General features: G+C 35.4%; 1 protein-coding gene across 2 annotated transcripts; it reads right to left on the reverse strand.

Moving 5' to 3' along the window:
* Window positions 1–424: 424 nt before the first annotated feature.
* Window positions 425–19384, reverse strand: LRRCC1 (leucine rich repeat and coiled-coil centrosomal protein 1). Of its 2 annotated transcripts, XM_021550556.2 has the most exons (19): window positions 19194–19384; window positions 18911–19116; window positions 18485–18550; window positions 17573–17740; window positions 15550–15719; window positions 15240–15449; window positions 14219–14421; window positions 13325–13484; window positions 12851–12999; window positions 11609–11813; window positions 9163–9302; window positions 7640–7841; window positions 6361–6546; window positions 5004–5178; window positions 4168–4331; window positions 3097–3305; window positions 2779–2916; window positions 1325–1460; window positions 425–713 (listed from the first exon to the last, which is right to left on the reverse strand). In XM_021550556.2, exons 1-19 carry the CDS (start codon window positions 19268–19270, stop codon window positions 582–584), a joined length of 3096 nt encoding a protein of 1031 aa, XP_021406231.2. In that variant the 5' UTR covers window positions 19271–19384; the 3' UTR covers window positions 425–581. The 2 variants fall into 2 exon arrangements, with proteins under 2 accessions (XP_021406231.2, XP_077639145.1); XM_077783019.1 differs by lacking the exon at window positions 7640–7841 and having other exon boundaries at window positions 9210–9302.
* Window positions 19385–19486: the final 102 nt, after the last annotated feature.

Below are 19486 nucleotides of genomic sequence, written 5' to 3' on the forward strand. Positions count from 1 at the left end.
TAAACTGAAAGACAGTAGGTTTAGATTAGCTGATAGGAAAAAATTCCTCACTGTGAGGGTGATGAGGCACTGGAACACGTTGTCAAAAGGGTTGTGAATGCCCCATCTCTGGAAGTATACAAGGCCAGGTAGGATGGGGCTCTGAGCAACCTGGTCTAATGGAAGTTGTCCCTGCCCATGACAGGGATGTTGGAACTGGATGATTTTTAAGGTCCCTTTCAAAACAAACCCTTCTGTGATTCAACATTCTTGGTTCTCTCATTATGAGAATCTTTACCTCACTGAAGCAAAGCTTCAAGGTTTTGGCTTGGAACTTTCTGACTTCCTTTTCTCATACTAAACATGCTAATTCCTAGTTGCATATGATGCTTTTCATCTATATATGTTTCGACCCATTTTGAGAGCAGTTAAAAAGAAACAAAGGTTAGAAATAACTATTTATTATGAAAAAAATGTAAAAACATTTATCTGCTCCCTGAACTATCAAAATATACAACAAAGACTTAATTCTCTAGAAAACAAGGAAAAGTGCATGGCAGCAGACGAAACTGCTTGTGTAATATACATTTTTTGTATAAATATTAATAATCTTCAAAGTCTTGTTGAATATCATTCAGTGCATGTGTAAGTCGTCTTATTTTATTTTCCATGGCTTTTTTATTGCTTGCCATTTCTTGCAGAAGCTCCCGCATTTCTTCTTCAACAGAGTAGACCTGAAAGAGCACACAGAGATGAAGTAGAATTCTTGCTTTTCTTAATACACCTACACCCATATAATCTTGGCAATTTTTAACACTGATAAGCAATGTAAGATTATATGCTTAGGTTTGAATATGCAATGCATTACTCTTGATACTGTATGCAGAAGCAGAAATTTTTCTTTAAAAAAATATATTAATCTGCTAGGAGGTAGCAAGTACTGTATCAATACAGAAAACTTACTATGGAAAAAAGCACCAGTTGTCATGTTAAGGAAGAATGCAGTACACACAGAAACAGTAACAGTTAAGGTTGGCATAGGTGAGTTAAATGGATTATCTGGCATAGATAATCATTACTCTTGCCTGTATGGATAAGGAAATGTTTAGCTATTGATTCGTAACAGCTGCATAGCATGGAGCTTCACTTTGCTTGAATATAAAACATTACAATGGCACAAGTCTAGAGATTTTCTTGCTGTGCAAAGACTGAATACTAAATCAGGACTGTTTCCATCCAGTCAGCCTGATAGATTCAAACAGGAGGCTTCCAAGCACCACTCTTATAGCACCTGTAGAATAAAAATGGAAATATAATAAATGTATAAATTGCATGTTAAAATTACTTTTTCATTTGCTGCTTCAATTTGTTTTTCCTTTTCATTTTCCAGGTGCAAAAGTTCTTCCTGATGTGCTGCCAACACTGACTCAAGTTGTTTTCTGAAGGCATTATCCATTTTATGAAGCTTTTCCACAGCAATCCTAAAAAAATAATTGAAAAAAAAATCAAGGTCCTGCAAACAACTGAAGTGTTTTTGTTTGTCCAGTTCTGCCTTTGATAAGGTTTTAATAACTTAAGCATGAAGACGATTCTATATTGGCATCAGAAGTGCCCTGTTTTCTCAAGTACAAGTTCTAGCTTTATGCACTGTGTTTAGGACCTCTAGCATTCTCTAAGGAGAGGCATTTAATCCCTGGCAAAGGATATGAAGGTTAGGGCTTGCTACTGTCAACATGGACAAGAACTCTACCTATTTTCAAACATCTCCTATGCTTTTGGTTCCCAAGAAGTGAATGAACTGTGTGATCCTGTGAACAGCTTATGAGCCTGTGTCTCACAGAAATAGAGAAGTGTGTCCTTCACCATAAAGAAATGTTTCTTTAACTCCAAGCAAATTCTGCTTATAAAGGATAATTCTTAAATATGTGGGAACAAAATGCAAGGCAATTTTATACAATTAATTTGCAACAAAATTCTGAAACAAACCAGAATTATTTAGAACAAAAATTTCAGTTTCACAGTTGATCTTCTGACAGTTTCAAACCCCAATACTATTGACTATTTGAAGTAGTTAGTTTTGTTTGGCTTTTTATGTTATTGTTGTTTGCTGTTGATTTGTTGTAGTTCTGTTTTTTCTTTTTATACAGTCTTATTAACTAGCTGGTATTTTCTCAAGAATACTTGGGACAAAGGAACAAAAACATGAGAAGGGAGCCAAAGAATATAGTAAAAATCATCAGTTTAGCAAATTTCTCCATCATTCCAGAAGCATATGAATTAAGTTTTCAGTTTATGAGTACTTGTTTCTGTATCATCTCATACTAAACTACTAATTGATTGAAGAAATGAACAGTAAGAAGAACAAGAAAATAAATTTAAAATCTTACTATTTGTATGGGAAAAGAATGACAGTTAATTTAGAAACAGTCTGTCACAGACTGAAATAGTGATTAACAGACACCAAGTTGGGCAGGAATGTTGATCTGCTGGAGGGCAGGAAGGCTCTACAGAAGGGATCAGGGCAGGTTACACTGATGGGACAAGGCAAATTGTATGAGGTTATTTTCAAAGAAAATTAAAATAAAAAAGTTCAGATGCTGAATGATGTAACTGAATGCCAATTCCATGAAGTAAGTCACCTATAAAGCAAGAATTCCTTCTAGGCCCAGTTTGTACACCAGGTAGTTAAAAAGGTATTACACATTCTTTCACCACATAATCGAGCATTTCTGTGCAGTTATTAATAGTGCAACTCTACAGTAATTGAGTAGTCACAAAATAAACTATTGAAGTGGTCACCTTTGAGTTTGAAGACTTTTATTTCTCTCTTCTATCAGCTTCTTCTCTTTGAAATCAAAATTCTCCTTCATTTGTTTAACCTGCACCTCCAGCTGGCTTAATAGCTCTGCTTTACCTTGCCACCTCTTTTTCAGAGCACTGAAAATAAAATGCACATATTTACAATGAATGTAAATACCACTTCTTAGGAAGGCAGAAAAAGTTTCTCATACTTCCATTTTTCCTCATTTCTGTGGTTTTTAATAGCAAGCAAGAATAACTTCAGAGCAGTGTTCCATACAACGATCCCAAATAAATATTGTGATTTGTATGTATCACCTGTGTGCATTCTTAATGTCATCAAGTTCTACTTCTTTTTCTTCTAGCAGTTGCTTTAATTCCTCTTTTCTTTCATTTTGCCTTTCTAATTTTTTTATTAGCTTTTCACATTCAGCAGCTCTTTCATCCAACTCTATTTGAAGCAATTTCTGAGCTTCCCGATTTTCTTCATGGTGTTTTTTGATTTGTTTATCTTTTTCTTGTAAGCCCTTTAGAAGATAAATATTTTAGAATACACAAACTGGCTTAATTTTATTACTACCCCCTTAAGAGTATGTGTTTAGTCTATGATGGAATAAAGCAGAGAACAACATAAAAATTTACTCTTCTGAATATATGAAGAACACTTAGTAAAGCGATAGTCAGTTACTTAATCTTCACCTGAAAGAAGTCTGAATTTTAAAAATAGCCATCAAAACATAAATGTGAAGTTGAAAGCAAGATAAGAAAAAAGTTATTCTGAATCCTTATTCTACAAAAGAGTTAAATAAACAACTTATATGTAAGTCACTGAGCTCACAATCTGTGTAACAATGACTAATGCATCTAATTTTGACATAACATACTATAAAATTTTGATTATTAAGCTAAAGTTTTAGTCTGTAAATTAGATAAATGGAATTATTGGGACAAAACATATTACTTCTGCTGCCAAAATACTATTTTACAAGAACAAAATAAATTTTAAATATTTATGTTGTAAAATGAATGAGAGGCAGACTTTAAAATAAAAGGAAAAATAATTTTTAAAACACTCAAGAAGAATTATGCTATCCTAGTTTCAACTCTCTCACAATCATTATCAAGAATAAACTGAAGCAAGGCAAAGAGAAGAAAATCTGTACATAAATATGGCTCAGTGAGAGATTCAAAGAAGCATCACTGTGCATCTATTTAATAAAAAGCCCTCTTCTGCTCTCGGTGAAATGGATTGCCACTAACAGCCTGATTGTGATTTGCGAGTTGAAAAACTACAAGTGCAGACCCAGCTTTTATCAAAGGGTTTGTGACAGCCACAATTAAGACTTGCAATTAAAGTTAAGCACACAAATTGTTAGATATGGCACTTACTTCTTTTAGTCTCCTAATTGTTTCTGTCTGATCATCCACTATTTTGTTTTTAATTTTTATGGTATCACTGTCATGTTCCTTTTGCTTTTTTAATGTAACAATCTCATTTGTTAAAACTTCAATTTTTGCCTCCAGTTTCCCCCGATCTTGTGCAAGATGAGCTCCTGGACAAAATAGGATATTGATTTCAAGATGTGGAATGTTGGGAGATTGGGCTGGGGGAAGCAAAGGTAAGAATCTTACAAACAACAGGTTTGACTGTTTTGCCCATTAGAAACACTGTAGGGATTTAATCTGTGGGTAGGTAACACTTAAGAGGAAATGCAGAACTGAAGGTCTGTTTTATCCTTTTTGAAAACTTCTCTGAAAAATAGTTGACAATAATTCTTACAGACCTTTAAATACCATAACGAGGTGCTGAATCACAGGAATAGAGAACAATGCTCAAATTTTTTTTTCCCAGCATTTAACACTCTTTTAAGATATATACTGAAATTTCTATATTAGATTTCCCTGCTAGATAAGAAGCATTACATAACATTATTTACAGATCCTTGTTTTTCTAGTTTCACGTCTAAAAGTTCTTTGTATAACTTCATGGCATTTTCACATTTTCAGGAAACAGATAAACTGTATTCACAGCTGACTCCCACAGCTGCTGTTACAGATCCTCTATCAGACCATGTGCTATTTTTGCACAACATCTTTACAACTGGATAAGATCAGGAAGGCATCCAAGGACGTTGTCGGGATTAAAACTCTGTTGGGATGTTTATTTGAAACATAAGATACTGAACACCATTTTTACTGCAAAAGAAAAAACCCCACTATTTTACCCTGTTCTGCCAACTCCTGCCCCCATATTTTTCTTTCCATTTTTAATCCATCAATCACAGATTCCTGTGCAGTCAGCTGGGAAATAAGTTTTACATTTTCCTTTTTTAGAAGTTCAACTTGAACAGCCTTTTGTTTGTCTTCCTCAATCACAGCTTCAAGTTCTCCAGTTCGACACTGTACAAACAAACAGGAAAAGACAATAAGATCATTTACAAAAAGTGCAAAATTTCAAATCAATACTAAGGGGTTAGGAAACACCAAATATATACACCAAATTAAGTTAACTGAGAAATATCTTGCTAGCATTCAGGGCTCTATCTGCATCTCATTCCAGTTGTGAAACACAAATGTTTGATTCAAATAGATATACTCCAATCCCAGAAAACTGTAGAGATGACTTCCAAATACTGTAATCATAAAAATATGTCATTAATGTGATCATAAAAACCTGTTTAGAGTTATAAATGCACAAGTCAAGAAAAGCAAAAGATAAAGATATTTAAAAACTGAATCAGAAAACAACAGAAGCTGAAATGTACTTTCACTTCCAATGATAAATATGTATCTTTAATTATCCAAGCTACATTTTGTTTTACAGAGTACAGCCATTTAATATAGGTATTTTTCAATATTGTTCTTAAAAGTGTCACTGACTGGCAGAATCATATTCTGTAGAACAACAAAATGTTTGGGCACCCCAACAACAACATATAGAGGAGAGATTAGAAACAGCTGTGTAGGGGTTGTACCTCACCCAAGTTTTAGCACAAAGCTGGACTGGATCACACAACCATTTAAAAGTTATGCCCTTTAAATTTAAAACAATTATTTGTAGATAATAGACTAGTATTAGAATATGTTACCACAAAGCAACTGTGCCCACAGTACTGAAGATTAAAAACTGCCACACAGTAGACAATGAATAACGCTTCTAATATTATACAACTAGGAGATACTAAGCTAATAACTACACTGCATTATTTGTTCAATTACAGTTTTATCTTGTATAAGTGACCAATGCAGAAGCATGTTCTACTTCTTTGAATTTATAAGGGTCAGGGCTATTAATGTAGTTTTAATTGACCAACTGATATATACAAACTGCTACTGCTCACAGAGCAAGGAGTGCGCTTTCCAAAACATGAGTGAGTCAACATTTTTCTATATGGGGAGCAGTGTTTGTGAGAAATGGAAGTGCAAGATGCAAGAATAAAGGGCTAACACGCAGTACTGGGTTTTAGTGCAATAGGAAACCTGTGTCTTTTAGTTTATCAAGCTTGTATGGAGTCATTAACTTCTATAGATGAAACATCACAAAAAATAACCTATGTAGTTGAAATGTTTTGAAACAAATACCTTTAGGTTTGCTGTAGCTTCTTCGTTTGATTTTGTTAATTCTGCAATTTTTGCTTTCTGTTCTTCCACTAAATTTGTCAGGTCTTGGATCAGACTTGCCATGTCTTTTTCCCTTTGTTCCAACTCAAACAGGTCTTGTTTGTGTTCAGCTAGATCAGCAGAAGCTTTTTCAAACCCCTGTTTTACCTAAAATGTTATAAGACAAGACTTGAAAAATGCTAACATTTGGTAAAAAAATGTGCATATATAAACATAACTGACATTTAAATTTCAAGTGAAGACAAGAGAAATTAATCAACTCTATAGGAAATTAGTGAATATTTGAAACCAGTTTTCTCCTGGTTTGTTCATGAAACTGAAAATTTAAAACTGGTTCTACCCATCTGCATATTTGTAAAGAAAACCCAAACCCAGCAAAACATAACAAAAAGCTCCAAACAAACAAAAAAACCCTCCACACACAGAAAAAAAAGATCATGGCTGGGTGGGACAGAACGGAAAAACCATAATTGGGAGCTAAAAACAATGCCTTGATATAAATCTCATTGTTAAAACTGACATTAAAATTGCAAAAGAAAGAAAGTTAATTCCAGATTTTTTTTCTTGCAACAGAAAGATTTGAAGGGTAAAACCCCTGTCTTTTCTTTCCCCTCTCCTCCCATCTATTTAAAATCAAGTTTAAAGACAACCAAGTTTAAAGTGAAGAATTTAATATTTTATTTTACAGATAAAAAAATGTAAATACTAGCCACAGAAATAAATTCTCTAAGGAATTTAGCAAGCAAGTTTTGAATTTGAGTATCAAAATGTATATCCAAAATTAAATTTTGAAAATTTACACAATAAGGAACTATATACCAAATACACTTGTATAGATATTTAACAATAATCTTATCCTAACACAAACCAAAAAAGAGGTTTTAATGTAATTGAATATATTCTAATTGAAGGTCGACATAAAGGTCAACATATTTTAAAATAAATTAATAACATCAGATAGAAGGGGTTTGTTAAATTTCTTTTGATCAAGTTCTACATATGAACAAAAATGCTGGGCTTTTTGAATGCTGACTTGGCATTTGCTGTCATTGTTCTAATCACTGATATTTCAAACCTTTCTACCAGTATTTTTGCATGAATCCTTGGAGCAAAGACCATAGGGATAAAAACCAACCCAACAAAACACCAAAAACCACACCCAGAGTATCTGCCCAAACTCACACATTTAAGAGAACTACAACCCCTCCCAGTGTGAGATGAAATGTTCTCTTAGTCTTACTTCTTTAAACCTTTTTGCTTCGATAGTTAAAGCTAAACGAAATTCATCTTCTAACTCCCTGTACTTCTGGTTTGACAAGTCAATTTTCTCCTGCAATTCTCTAACACACTGTTCATGCCTCTGCTCCTCTTTAGCCACTTCTTTTGCCAAAGCATCTTGAAATTCAGGTCCATTTAAAGCAACTCGGGTTCCAAGTTCTTTCCTGAAATTACCAAGCATACACTTGAGACATGTACTGCAGGATGTCATAATGCTGTTTTAATTCATTTCCTTGGTCTCACTGCACAAGGATAATGAATTACATAATAAATTTAATAAATTCCTTCATCTCATAGATAGCCTTCAGTTTTCTCTGACAATGGCCCCATCATGAGGAAAATTCCATTGACTACTGTTAAAAACACCCAAAGGTATAGCCTTACTTTTCAATTCAAACATTTGTAGAAATTATTCAATTGTGCTTTTGCTGTGATTTAGCACTTGTTTGCTTTGCTGTTAATAAACATCTGGAAGTGACATTGGAATTGGAGAAAAGCCCTGTACAGCCAGACACCCACTTCTGTAATCAGTCATTCCTTTCACACTCACCCAACAACTGTAGCAGGGACCTAAAAGGACAATGTTGAAGCAAATGTACCCTGTATTTCAACACTACTCTGTTCATCTACTTTAAAGCAAAAAAATATAAAACAAAATATTCACTGTCCTTCACACTATATGTTTTGGAGCTTTATGAGGTAATTATTCAAAGTTCTCAAAACAAAGCTGTAAGAGTCTTCCCATCTAAACCTGCAATTTTCTTGGTAGCTGAATACATTTTCCCTTGTACAATTTAGCAAATGTAACCAGCTTATTTTATTAATAACCTTCCTTTACATATAGTATTATACTGTAGTATTATATAATGCTATACTTCATGGTATTCTTGATATAGTTTGCACACATATTTGATTGCATTAGCTGAACACCACAGAACTTAACCTCAGGTATTCTCCAAAAAAGGGAAATTTTCAAAGAGGAAAACAGCCAGGCAAGTAACTCACAATCCACCCAACAAGCAAGGTACTGCAGAGGCTGACCAATTTTTTTTAGCACTTTGTGTTATTGTAGCATATGCAGCTCTTCAGACAGTAATTAAAATATGATTTTATTTTTATCTGATTATTCCTGGGTTATGGATCAAGTATTTAAAATAAAGAATTCAGTCATACTATAAGATAAAAACTTTCACATGAAAGGCTGGAAGTTGCCTACATGAACTTATGAGTCAGGAATCTACAAGATATTTTTAAATATCTTGTAGAGATATTCTTAAATAGATATGCTTAAATATTCTTAGCAAGAAAATGTGTGGGAAGACATCTATGTTTTTAAAAAGACCACCTCTTCCACTAATCAAAAAATACCAAAACAGACCAAACCCAAACAAAATCACATCTGTACTTTAGAACACATTTTAAAAAAACATGTTGGTAACACAAGCATCTCTATTAACTTCTGAAAAGAAAATAATGACCCCATACCTTTGCTCTTGCTCTCTTAATACAAAAAGCTCATGTAGTTGTTTTACCTTCTCCTTTTGTTGTCGGACAGATATTCGAAGTAATTGTACTTCTCTTTCATTTGCTGATGCTTTAAGCTCTGCTTCTTGCACCTGTTTCATCTGTGTCATAAAGACAAGAGCAAGATTTCCTTAAAACTGTGATTTAATCTTCATGTTTTATACTAGAACACAAAGGAATAGGTGCTTTCTATGAGTTTTTTGTTTGGTGTTTTTTGCTTGTTTTTTTTTTTCTTAATATATTTTAACACTTGAAGAAATTTAAGACAAGTTTAAAATAAAGCCTTAACTTTCTACAACTCAAAAAGCAACCTGAATAAAGAACAAAGGGCACTTACTTAATTTGTAAAGAACTTCAAAGTGCCCTAAAGAAGTGGAAGAAATGCATTGGCAGAATGATTTCCTCAATTAGAGACTTTTACTGTAATACATTTTTAGATCATTCAACATTACCTTCATTTTTTTAACACTTCGCTTTATAAAAATCTGTCTTTCTGATTTGTACTGTTTAGAGCTGCTGAACGGAGCTGCTTTCTAATCATTTTACAAAAAATGTAGAATCAGTTTAAACACCAGATGGCATACTCCTCTTTTTCCATTCAATGCAAACTTTTATGAGTAATTCCCTTTTATAGACTTAAGCCTTTTAAATATTAAACTCTTTTCTGATTCAACATGAAGAAAATATATGAAAAAAGTTATAAAAAAGGTTTTGATTACTCATTAAATAGTAATTCAAAATCAGGACTCTTCAGAAGGCTAAGTTCTTATCTTCTATGTTAAGCGTTTTCATGAATAGTTTAATGAGTAAGTTTTAGACACATCACACTGTATTTCTTTGCTTTGTGGAAGAAATGAAGGAGTTCTCTCCTAAATTGAAGCACTTAAAAATGTCAAGCAAGAACATATTTTGACAAAAATGTCAAGAGAGAACAAGGGAGTAGGGTACACATTTAGATGCATAGTAAACTTAATCATCTTTAGTTCCTTCAAGAAGTCATCTAGTAATGCTGACTGAAGGCCTTAAATAGTGCTTGCTACATGGGGTAACCATAATTTAGCACTGAAAATAACTGCCAGGATATATAATGAGAAAGCTTTATGAAATAGTCTAGAATTTCTTAATCTAATCTTGGAATTGATAAAATAGGCCAAAGGTATATTAAATCTGAACATTGAAAAAGAGGATTTAATTTTGAGAACATCATGATTATTCTTTGAAACATAATTATTAAGGAGTATTTGCTACAGGATCTTAAAGACAGGAACGAAGACCTTCCCTTAATAAAAACAATGTTACTACCACCAAAGAGATTACTTATTTCCACAAACTCATTGAAGGAAAAATATAAGCCTCATACATCAGTAAGGTGTTTCCATTCTTACAGGACAGAAAAACCACACACATATGCAAATCCGACTCTCCTGCTCCCCAAATCACTAAATTTAGTACTTTTCAAACTGACAGGCAGATACCTGATTTAAACTGAAGGTCACCTGTACATTCTATAATAGCTCCAGGGTATCTACAGCTAAGGAAAAAATGGAAGAGCCACTCAAGTGCCCAAACAGGAGCCTAAAGTAGAAGGTGTCTTGGATGGTACTTTGCAGTTTGTCAGGACACTCCCAGATTTTCAATCCTTTCAGGGAACCTAAACAACAACACTTGCTAGAGTACCACACTATCAGTTCAAAGACTTTTCAGAATGGATGTGTTCAGATTCATTTTCTCTATGTTCAGTGACACAGTAACGGACTAACATAGGAATATAAACAAACAAAAGGAGTAGATATTGGAGGACACTGAAAATTCAGCAATTAATTTCTCAGAAAGAAAATAGCGGCAGTATCTGGTCCAGCATCTTGATCTTATATATTTTTACACTCAAAGAGCCTCTGACTACAAAAGCATCATTATCTTCTCCAGTTGTAAAAACAAAACCAAAAAATCCCAAACAAACACAAAACATCACACAAACTAACCAGAATCTTTAATGTTCTCAGCAATTACTGTTTTGTTCTGGTTGCAATTAAAAGCATTTAATTCTTCAGACCAGTGAAACAAACAGAACCACTACCTTTCCAGTCGTAAGATGTCTACTGATTTTAGCAACTTAAAAAATTTGCCTTTATCACTTTGTGCTTTCAGAAAATATCAACTCAGTGTTAAGTACACAGGACATGTTCTCCTTTATCTTAAGGCCACCATAAAATTTATATTCATATAATACATTAATTGACAAATAAAATGGATACCCATTTTTAACTACTACTACGCAGAAAAAAGCCCCAGGTTTTACTGTGAAAAAGTCAGACTCAATGTTGGTAAAATCTACTATTTCTTTGTATTCAGCACTATGGTAGCCACCCTGCTGCCATGGCATTATTTACTCATGAAAAAAATTTACCTCTGCTGCTCGTTGCTGCAATCTCTGAGTCTCCATCTTGGACAGTGTTTCTTCTAAAGCACGCATGGCCCTCTGATATTCTGCTTCTTTATTTTTTGCCTGATTTAGCTCATTAGTAAGTCTTTCAGTTTCACCTTTCAACTGTTGAACATCTGCTTGCAATCTTGCTTTGGCATTTCTCTCTTCCAATATCAATTCCTTTAACCTGAGAATAAACGTAATAATGTTGTATTATAAACATTTTACTTACAAGTTTCATGCCAAATAGATTGAGAAAAAGGCATTAGTAGCTGTTGTAGCAACATACCCTCTTTTTTACTGAGTTTTACTATTTATAGCAGTGTCACATTAAACTGTTTAAAAAGACGTAAACTATTACTTAAGTCATGTGTAGCATTACTATATGGAGATTCATTTAAAAAAATTTCAGATGGAGACAACCTCACAGATATATCTTTTAAGAAATGACATTCCAGTATTACTTTGCTTTACAGGAATGTCATAAGCCTCCTATAGAAGGCAGTATAAATGTAGATGGGCATAAAATTAAGGTTGGAAAAGTGAACCTAAAACAAAAAGGGAAAAAAGGGAAATATTCACAGTCAGTCATGGATGGTAACTCAGGAATCATGTAGCTTGGTTTTTCCTAAAATAAAGAAAATACAGCTTTGATAAATACAATACAGTTAAGAAAAAGCCAAATAGAGCAGACATCTCCAAAAATGACATCTTTTTTAAAAAAAGGCTGCTGCTCAGAACACACAAGGATGGTGACAGACAGCTCTCTGAAGATGTATTAGGCCTGCCCTGCACAATACATTGCCTATGGGGCAGCTCTAGCTTGCCACAAACATTTCTGTTCTAATGTGCTGTGCAGAAAAAAAGAAAGAATGCCTTAGGTGTATGTGGAAAGGGAGATCGGGACACAGAAGGCAGAAGTATGATATGGGACAGCTACTAGAGCTTGAACTGAAGGTATAGTTATGATACAGATTGTTTGGAAAGTAATGGCTAGAAATGGAGGAAAGTGGCATACTGATACTGTTCTATGACAAGAACAAGAAGAAAGCTGCAGAAGGGAATTTCACTTGGTAATACAGAGAGAAATTCTAGCACTGCTTCTTGATGCCATATTTTCCAAGTATTTTAAAGCTGTCCTTGTTTCTTAAGCTTATGAAATGAATTACTGGAAACTAAAAAAAAAACATAATAAACTCTTATATTATAGCATTATTTCCCTACCTGTCTCTAGTGAATACAGCCATACTCTGAATATTCTTTTCTTCTTTTGCATGCTCCTGTAGCTCACTGATATGCACTAATAATTTCTTCTCTGCTTGTTCTGCTTTCCATCTCCTTTCTTTCTCCTGATCCAGTTCTTGAATCAGTGCCTTCGCAAAAATGTGATAAGCATCTACTTACTAGGAAACGTTCAAACATAGCCAAAAATGACAAACAATATTTATAATTGTAGAATAAGACTTTTTTGTCTTTCTGGAATTCATGGATGACAAAAGAAAGTGCAAGTGACCAGGCCAAAAACTCCCATAAAAGTGAAATGAAATACATCCTCTCCCAGCTGGCACTACAAGAACTGCACTACTTTTGATACCATCTAAATGCAATTATTTTTGTCACCTCCAGTTTTAGTTTGACCAGGAGACATGCTTGGCTTCAGATGATGATATATTTAACTCGAAATGATGTAAAACCTACTTGGTATGTTGATTCCTCTATGTGATTTGAATTACATTCTTCTGCTTTTTCCATATTGCTCTGTCTTCCAGTTAGTATTTCAGCTTTTCTTCCCACTACTTTAAAATGTGAGTCATTCTGACTGGAGCATGGACACTTTGAAGAACTCTTCTTCTCTTCCCTATATGCAGAGTTTAAAGAATAACAGTGGACACTTTTAAATGAAAAAAGATTTACAGTTCAGTGCAACAGCTAAATACTAGAGAGTTCAAAATCATTTAGATAATAATTTGCAATCAGACCACAGAAACAGCTAAATTCAAATATTCAGCCCTAAAAAGAAACTTACAAATACTAGATGCTGCCTAAAACCATCTCATGATCACATAGACACAAAATAATTTTAGAAGAGTAGAGTAGCTATAGCACTGCAGTGGCCGACTGAACAAATATATTCCAACTTTTATTGTGTTCTACTCATGACTTCTGGTATTTACTATATAAATCAAACAAATCACTATGGCATCCTCAGCTTCATCAAGAATATATATTCTTAACCATTGTTCTGACACCATGAATATTTTATTTTTTAATTACTCAGTTCCATTTGCGGAGAATTCTTTTGCCACCACAATTTAAAATAAAGATGGAAATTCTGAAAGTGTTTGTTTTGGAATTCTCAGTTCAATTTCCTTTTCACCTTAAGAAAGAAATGGTTCATATGGAGAAACAACTGAAGGAAGCCTCATTGTATGTGGAAGCCTCATGAGTAGCTACTCATTTTCAGGGCATTATTAACTGAGCTGATTTACTCAACCTACCACTTTCAGTGAAATGCTTCAAGTTAAAACAATGTTCATGCTGACAATATTCAGTTGAATTCATTTTGGCTTTGTATAGTAAACACTGGGATACCTGACAGTTATTTTCTTCTTTAGATGACTTGCATGACCTTTTGTTGATAAGGCAGGTTTACGGTAAGTGGGGATCTTGCTTCCTTTCATGACCTTTCTGTTGTTCTCTTTTCCACTCTCATTTTCACTCTCAGAAGTTGGATCTGTGTCCCTCTTAGCTTTGAGAGCACTTGGAGCAGCTTCCTGTCTTGAACTATCAGATACCTAAGAAGAGATCAAAGTTTTAGATACAAATTTTACAATTTCTGATTAGCTAACACTTATTCAGGTGTAATTTTTAAAAAAATTCACACAAAATAATTTGGACAAAAACTAAACAATTGCTTCCAATTCTTTACTTTTACAATCCCTTCCCTCCTTGCTAAAATATTTTGTTGTTTTAATGCCAAAGTAAACCCAGGATGCTTGAGAACAGATAGTTGTTTCCTTTTGAAATACCTGAAGTTTGGTAAAATCCTTAGGCAGCTGGTGAAAAATGTAAAACAAACACAGCATTTATAACCAAAAAAGCCTTGCAAACACCAGTACCAAGCAAACCTGACAAACTTATGTTATGTATGTTAACAACACAAACTATATTGCATGACAAGCATATCAGACCAAGTTGACCTATTGGTGAAATTAATTTTCACCAACTGCATAATCCAGGCAATTTGGTGCATTTCATGCTTTACTCTGTTTCAGTTAGTACACTGATGGTTTCAGGATAAAAAAAAAAAAACAAACAAAAAACATAAAAAGAATTTTCTAATATAACATGATCAGATAGCTCTGCTAGTCCCATACATTACAATTTTTATTCTGTACAGAATGATTCGTGATACAAAGTTCAATCTTCAGTTTTAAAGACTTGTTTTTATTTTATTCCCATCTTCTCAAAATGATTAAGAACACATTAGCACAGTTAGTCCATAATACCACTAGAAATGCTCTAGTCTGATTCAGCAAATTTTTCATTATCAGAAAGGTACATCTTAACTTACAAACAAAACCTGCTGTGTAATCACAGAAAAATAAATCACCTTTTGCAGAATCTGTAAAATCTGTTCTTCTATTCTTTTAATCCTCATCTCACTGTGTATTTTATCAAGCTGGTTCTTCTCAGATTCAGAAGATGAGACAAGCTCTGTGGAGGAGCTGGTGGCACCTTGCACTGGTATCCTCGTACGCTGCCGAAACTGAGCCAGCGCCTGGTCAATGTGTGGTGTTGCCAGTGGCAAGGGAACGTTGTTCTATCAGAAGAAAAGACAACTCCTATAGCATTAATAAATTGCATGCAATATAGAAATAGCATGTGTCAATTTTAAAACCAGTACAGACAAATTATGGCACCTGATCTCGTGTGGAAGGGCACCCAGATGAAACCAAAGAGCCCAAAATGTCTTCAAAACACTGAAAATCTGAACAGTTTTCTTCTGCCGGGTCCACTGATTCACCAGAAATATTTCTTCCATCTAGAGCTGTTAGCTGGGGTAATGACTGAAGAACAGTTTCTCTATAACCTTGAGAGAAAGATCACATTTAAATTTAAATCAACCTTACAAGAAGATACCTGATATATTTTAAGTACCTCATCATCTTAAATGATTAATTGCATTTTTAATGTAAGAAAAAAAGTAGTGAGTTATCTACAATTGTCACACCTTTCCCCACCCAAGGCTTTCCAACAGACAACATTACAAATTAACTCACCTGGAAAGCTGCCTGCCTAGTCCTGATCTACACAGGGATTTCCCAGCCACCATCAGCACACTGCAATTGCACAGAAAACCTTTCAACATCAGCCTAGTGCACCCAAACAGTTGTAGCAAGTGGAAGGGCAGACAAATGTAATGGAAAAGCAAGTTCTGAAAAGGCTTAGTCAACTTCACCCTTTGTCAGTGAATGAAATAAAGCATTATGAAACTGTAAAGCACTGAAGTTAGCACTTTTAATTTATTAGAATTTGGGCTGCTGAACACTGCAGTTTTGAAAGTGCCACCACAGACACAGGGATGAAGAAGTACGCAAATACTCGCAGAAGAAAACTAGTGACATTTTCTAAGTTAATCAGATAACTTTAATAGTCCTGTTACTGTTTCTCTAGAGCCTGAATGTATTTGTAAAACATGATGAGTGCATTAAAAAAAAGTGCTTAAAACCTTATTTGGCTTTCCTCAGTAACACCTGATGTTTCTTTTTAACCATACATACATTACACCTGTATCAATTGTATGCCCATGATATGATTGCTATTTTGTATGGTTTTAATTCCTACTGTCCTACTCTGAAATTACCTTTGAACTCTTGCAAAAGCATCAATCCTCTACTTCCACCTTCTTGTAAGATTTTCATCTCTTACATACAAAGAAAATAAAAAAACCTACACCAATATAAAATGCTACAATTTAATTTTTTTTTGAACTTAAGAGTGTAACATTTTAATGGCCTGAAAAGCCTACCCCCAAACCAGAAGCTCAAATGCAACTGAAAGGGATGTATCCATATGTATTCTCCAACTTGTCTCCCAGCTGCCTAGTCAAACACCTGACACCTATTTGGATGACAATGCTAATTACTGCAGAAGACCCTAGAGTCTGCCACTGCTAACCAAAGCAGGGGGAAAAAAAGGAAAAGCTGTTACTGATCTTTCTCTTGCAGTCTCTATCAGTATCAGACTACCTACTTCCTGTGCCTGCCCTCTGCAAGTCCAGTATCTCTATGTACATTCTTTGAGTTCTCCACTTTTCCAGCTTATAAATATTAATACACCTGTCCTTCCACTAGACCACGTGGCTCAGATCCCCACCTGTCCTTGAACACTTCCAGGAAAGGGGTATCCACAACCACTTTAGGCAACCTGTTCCAGTGTGTCACCATCCTCACAGTAAAGAATTTTTTCCTAGTATCTAATCTAAACCTATTCCAGTTTGCAGCTATTCCTCCTTGTCCTGTCACTATATGCCCTTGGGAAGAGTCTCTCCCCTTCCTTCTTTTAGACTCCTCTCAGGTACTGCAAAGACAGAATTGGGTCACCCTGAAGCCTTCTCTTCTCCAGGTTGAACAATCCCAATTCTCTCAGCCTTTCCTTGTAGGAGAGGTGCTCCATCCCTCTAATCATGTTGGTGGCTCCTCTGGATTCATAAGTGAAATTGTTGAGCCTTATCAAAGTATACTATTTACAATTTTGAGAATATGCTGTTGGAAAAAAAAAGTATTTTTTAAAATGGAAAATTAATTCATTTTGACAGAATTTAGATTTCTGTGGGCTGACCAGTTTACACATGAATTTGCAAGCTTCAGAAAACGGCTCACAGCTTAAAGGGAATCACTGAGCTAATGAGCACAAATCATGTAGGCAATATCAGATCCATACCTGCTACGTGGCAAACTGGATTGGCTTTTCCGTTTCGTTCCAGTGTGAGGTTTGTCAAACAGCGCAGCCCTTTCGTGCACTGAAGCAAGTGATTAATATTGCTTACACAGTTGCTGTGAAGGTCAATGTGGCTGATCTTATGTCTGGTTCCATGAAGGGATCGAAATCCTGGCAATTTCAGGAAAAAAAGCAAACAACCACAAAATAATGTTTTCTGCTACAATCCTGTACTATGGGGTTTAGAACAAATGGCATCTTGTTGAAAAATATTCAGTAAATAATGTATCATAACTAAAAATGACGGAACAACATTTGTTCCATAACCTTGTCTACATGTTAATTACCTATGCTACTCTACCACCAAGTACAACACTTAAGCTACTATATGAGTTAACTTTAAAGAAACAGATTAATCTCCAGCTGTTAAAAAGCATGTAAAAATAAACCCTTGAAGTTTTATTTTATAAAACAAGCTCACTAACAAAATTGTTACTAATGTTCCTTTAATTTTCTATTACAAGTTCTCTTGATTTTGCAGCATGAAATTGTAAGAACCACTCACCATTTCAACAGAGATATACGAGAGAACTTACATATCATATGTAAAGTTGAAGTTTTGTTCTATAAAAATGAAAGATATAAGTATTTTGGAAGTAAGTATGAAATTTACTGTACTACTTTCTGAACAAGCTTGGCCTCACCAAACACAGAAGTATATATTCCAGTTCAGAAAAATCTTTGGTGTTAAAAACTTTACAGCTGAGAAGAGCAGAAATTGCCACCTATATTTGAATTATTTAGTGAATTGGCACTTGAAGTGCTAGAAACTTCTCAAAAGACACTTGGTCATTTTTTCAAAATTAAAGTGAGACAGATGCTTTGTATTCCACAGCACATGACAACATCACTTACCAGAGAGATCATGTATGCGATTATATGACAAGTTCAGCATAGTTAAATTAAAGAGTTTTTCCAGTCCTAAACAAAATGAGGAGAAAAAATAGAAACAGTAGGATTTTCAGAGAATGCTTTGCTTTCATGAAATTCAAAGCTTGCAAAGTGAACCTTTAAAGATCATAACTACAAATTATGACATTAATCTATAATCATATTATAAAAATCATGGTTTTATTCTAAATTAAGGCATTTTGCTCTGATAAGGCTTACAAAGACTATACATACTCATCTTAAAATTTACTTTATAAAATGGCTAGCATACTATCTCATACTAACTTGGTATAACCTTAATTATATTCAAGCATTCCGGAAGTAAACCTTAAGTCGACTCTTAGAAAACCTTTGTAACTTGCTAAATGGACAGAAATAAACACTGCAGACCCTCCACTTTGGTTAGCAGGTTGCAGGACAAGCTCAGGGTGCGCAGCTTAGCCAGGGAATCGAGCCCCTCGATGCGGCGGATCTGGTTTGATGAGAGATCCAAGTGCTGCAGATTCCGGAGGTGGTCGAGCCCTTGGATCCTGGCGATGAGGTTACAGTGGGCGTTGAGCGTGTGCAGGTCGGAGCTCAGGGACACATCCTTTAGGCTGCGGAGAGGAGCCCGTGGTCAGCCGGCAGCTCGGCCCTACGCCGCGGCCCCTCTCCCCGGCCCGGCCGCACTCACCTCTTAACGCCCTTATCCATGAGGCTGAGCTCGCCGGGCATCCCCGCCACCCCGCCGGGCCCCCGCGCTGACCGCATCTCGCTTCAATCCTCCCTCGTCTCCCACGGCAGCGCTGCCCGCCTTAGGCCGGGACAAAACGCCTCAAACGCCTCACGGCCCCGCCTCACGGCCCCGCCTCACGGCCGCGCCTCACGGCCCCGCCTCACGGCCCCGCCGCCGCCGCGTCCCGCTCCCGCCGCGCTCCGCCCCGGCCGCGTCCCGCTCCCGCCGCGGGCAGGCGGCGCTGCAGCGGC

This window comes from Lonchura striata, chromosome 1 (genome assembly GCF_046129695.1).
Source record: "Lonchura striata isolate bLonStr1 chromosome 1, bLonStr1.mat, whole genome shotgun sequence".
NCBI lineage: Eukaryota > Metazoa > Chordata > Aves > Passeriformes > Estrildidae > Lonchura > Lonchura striata.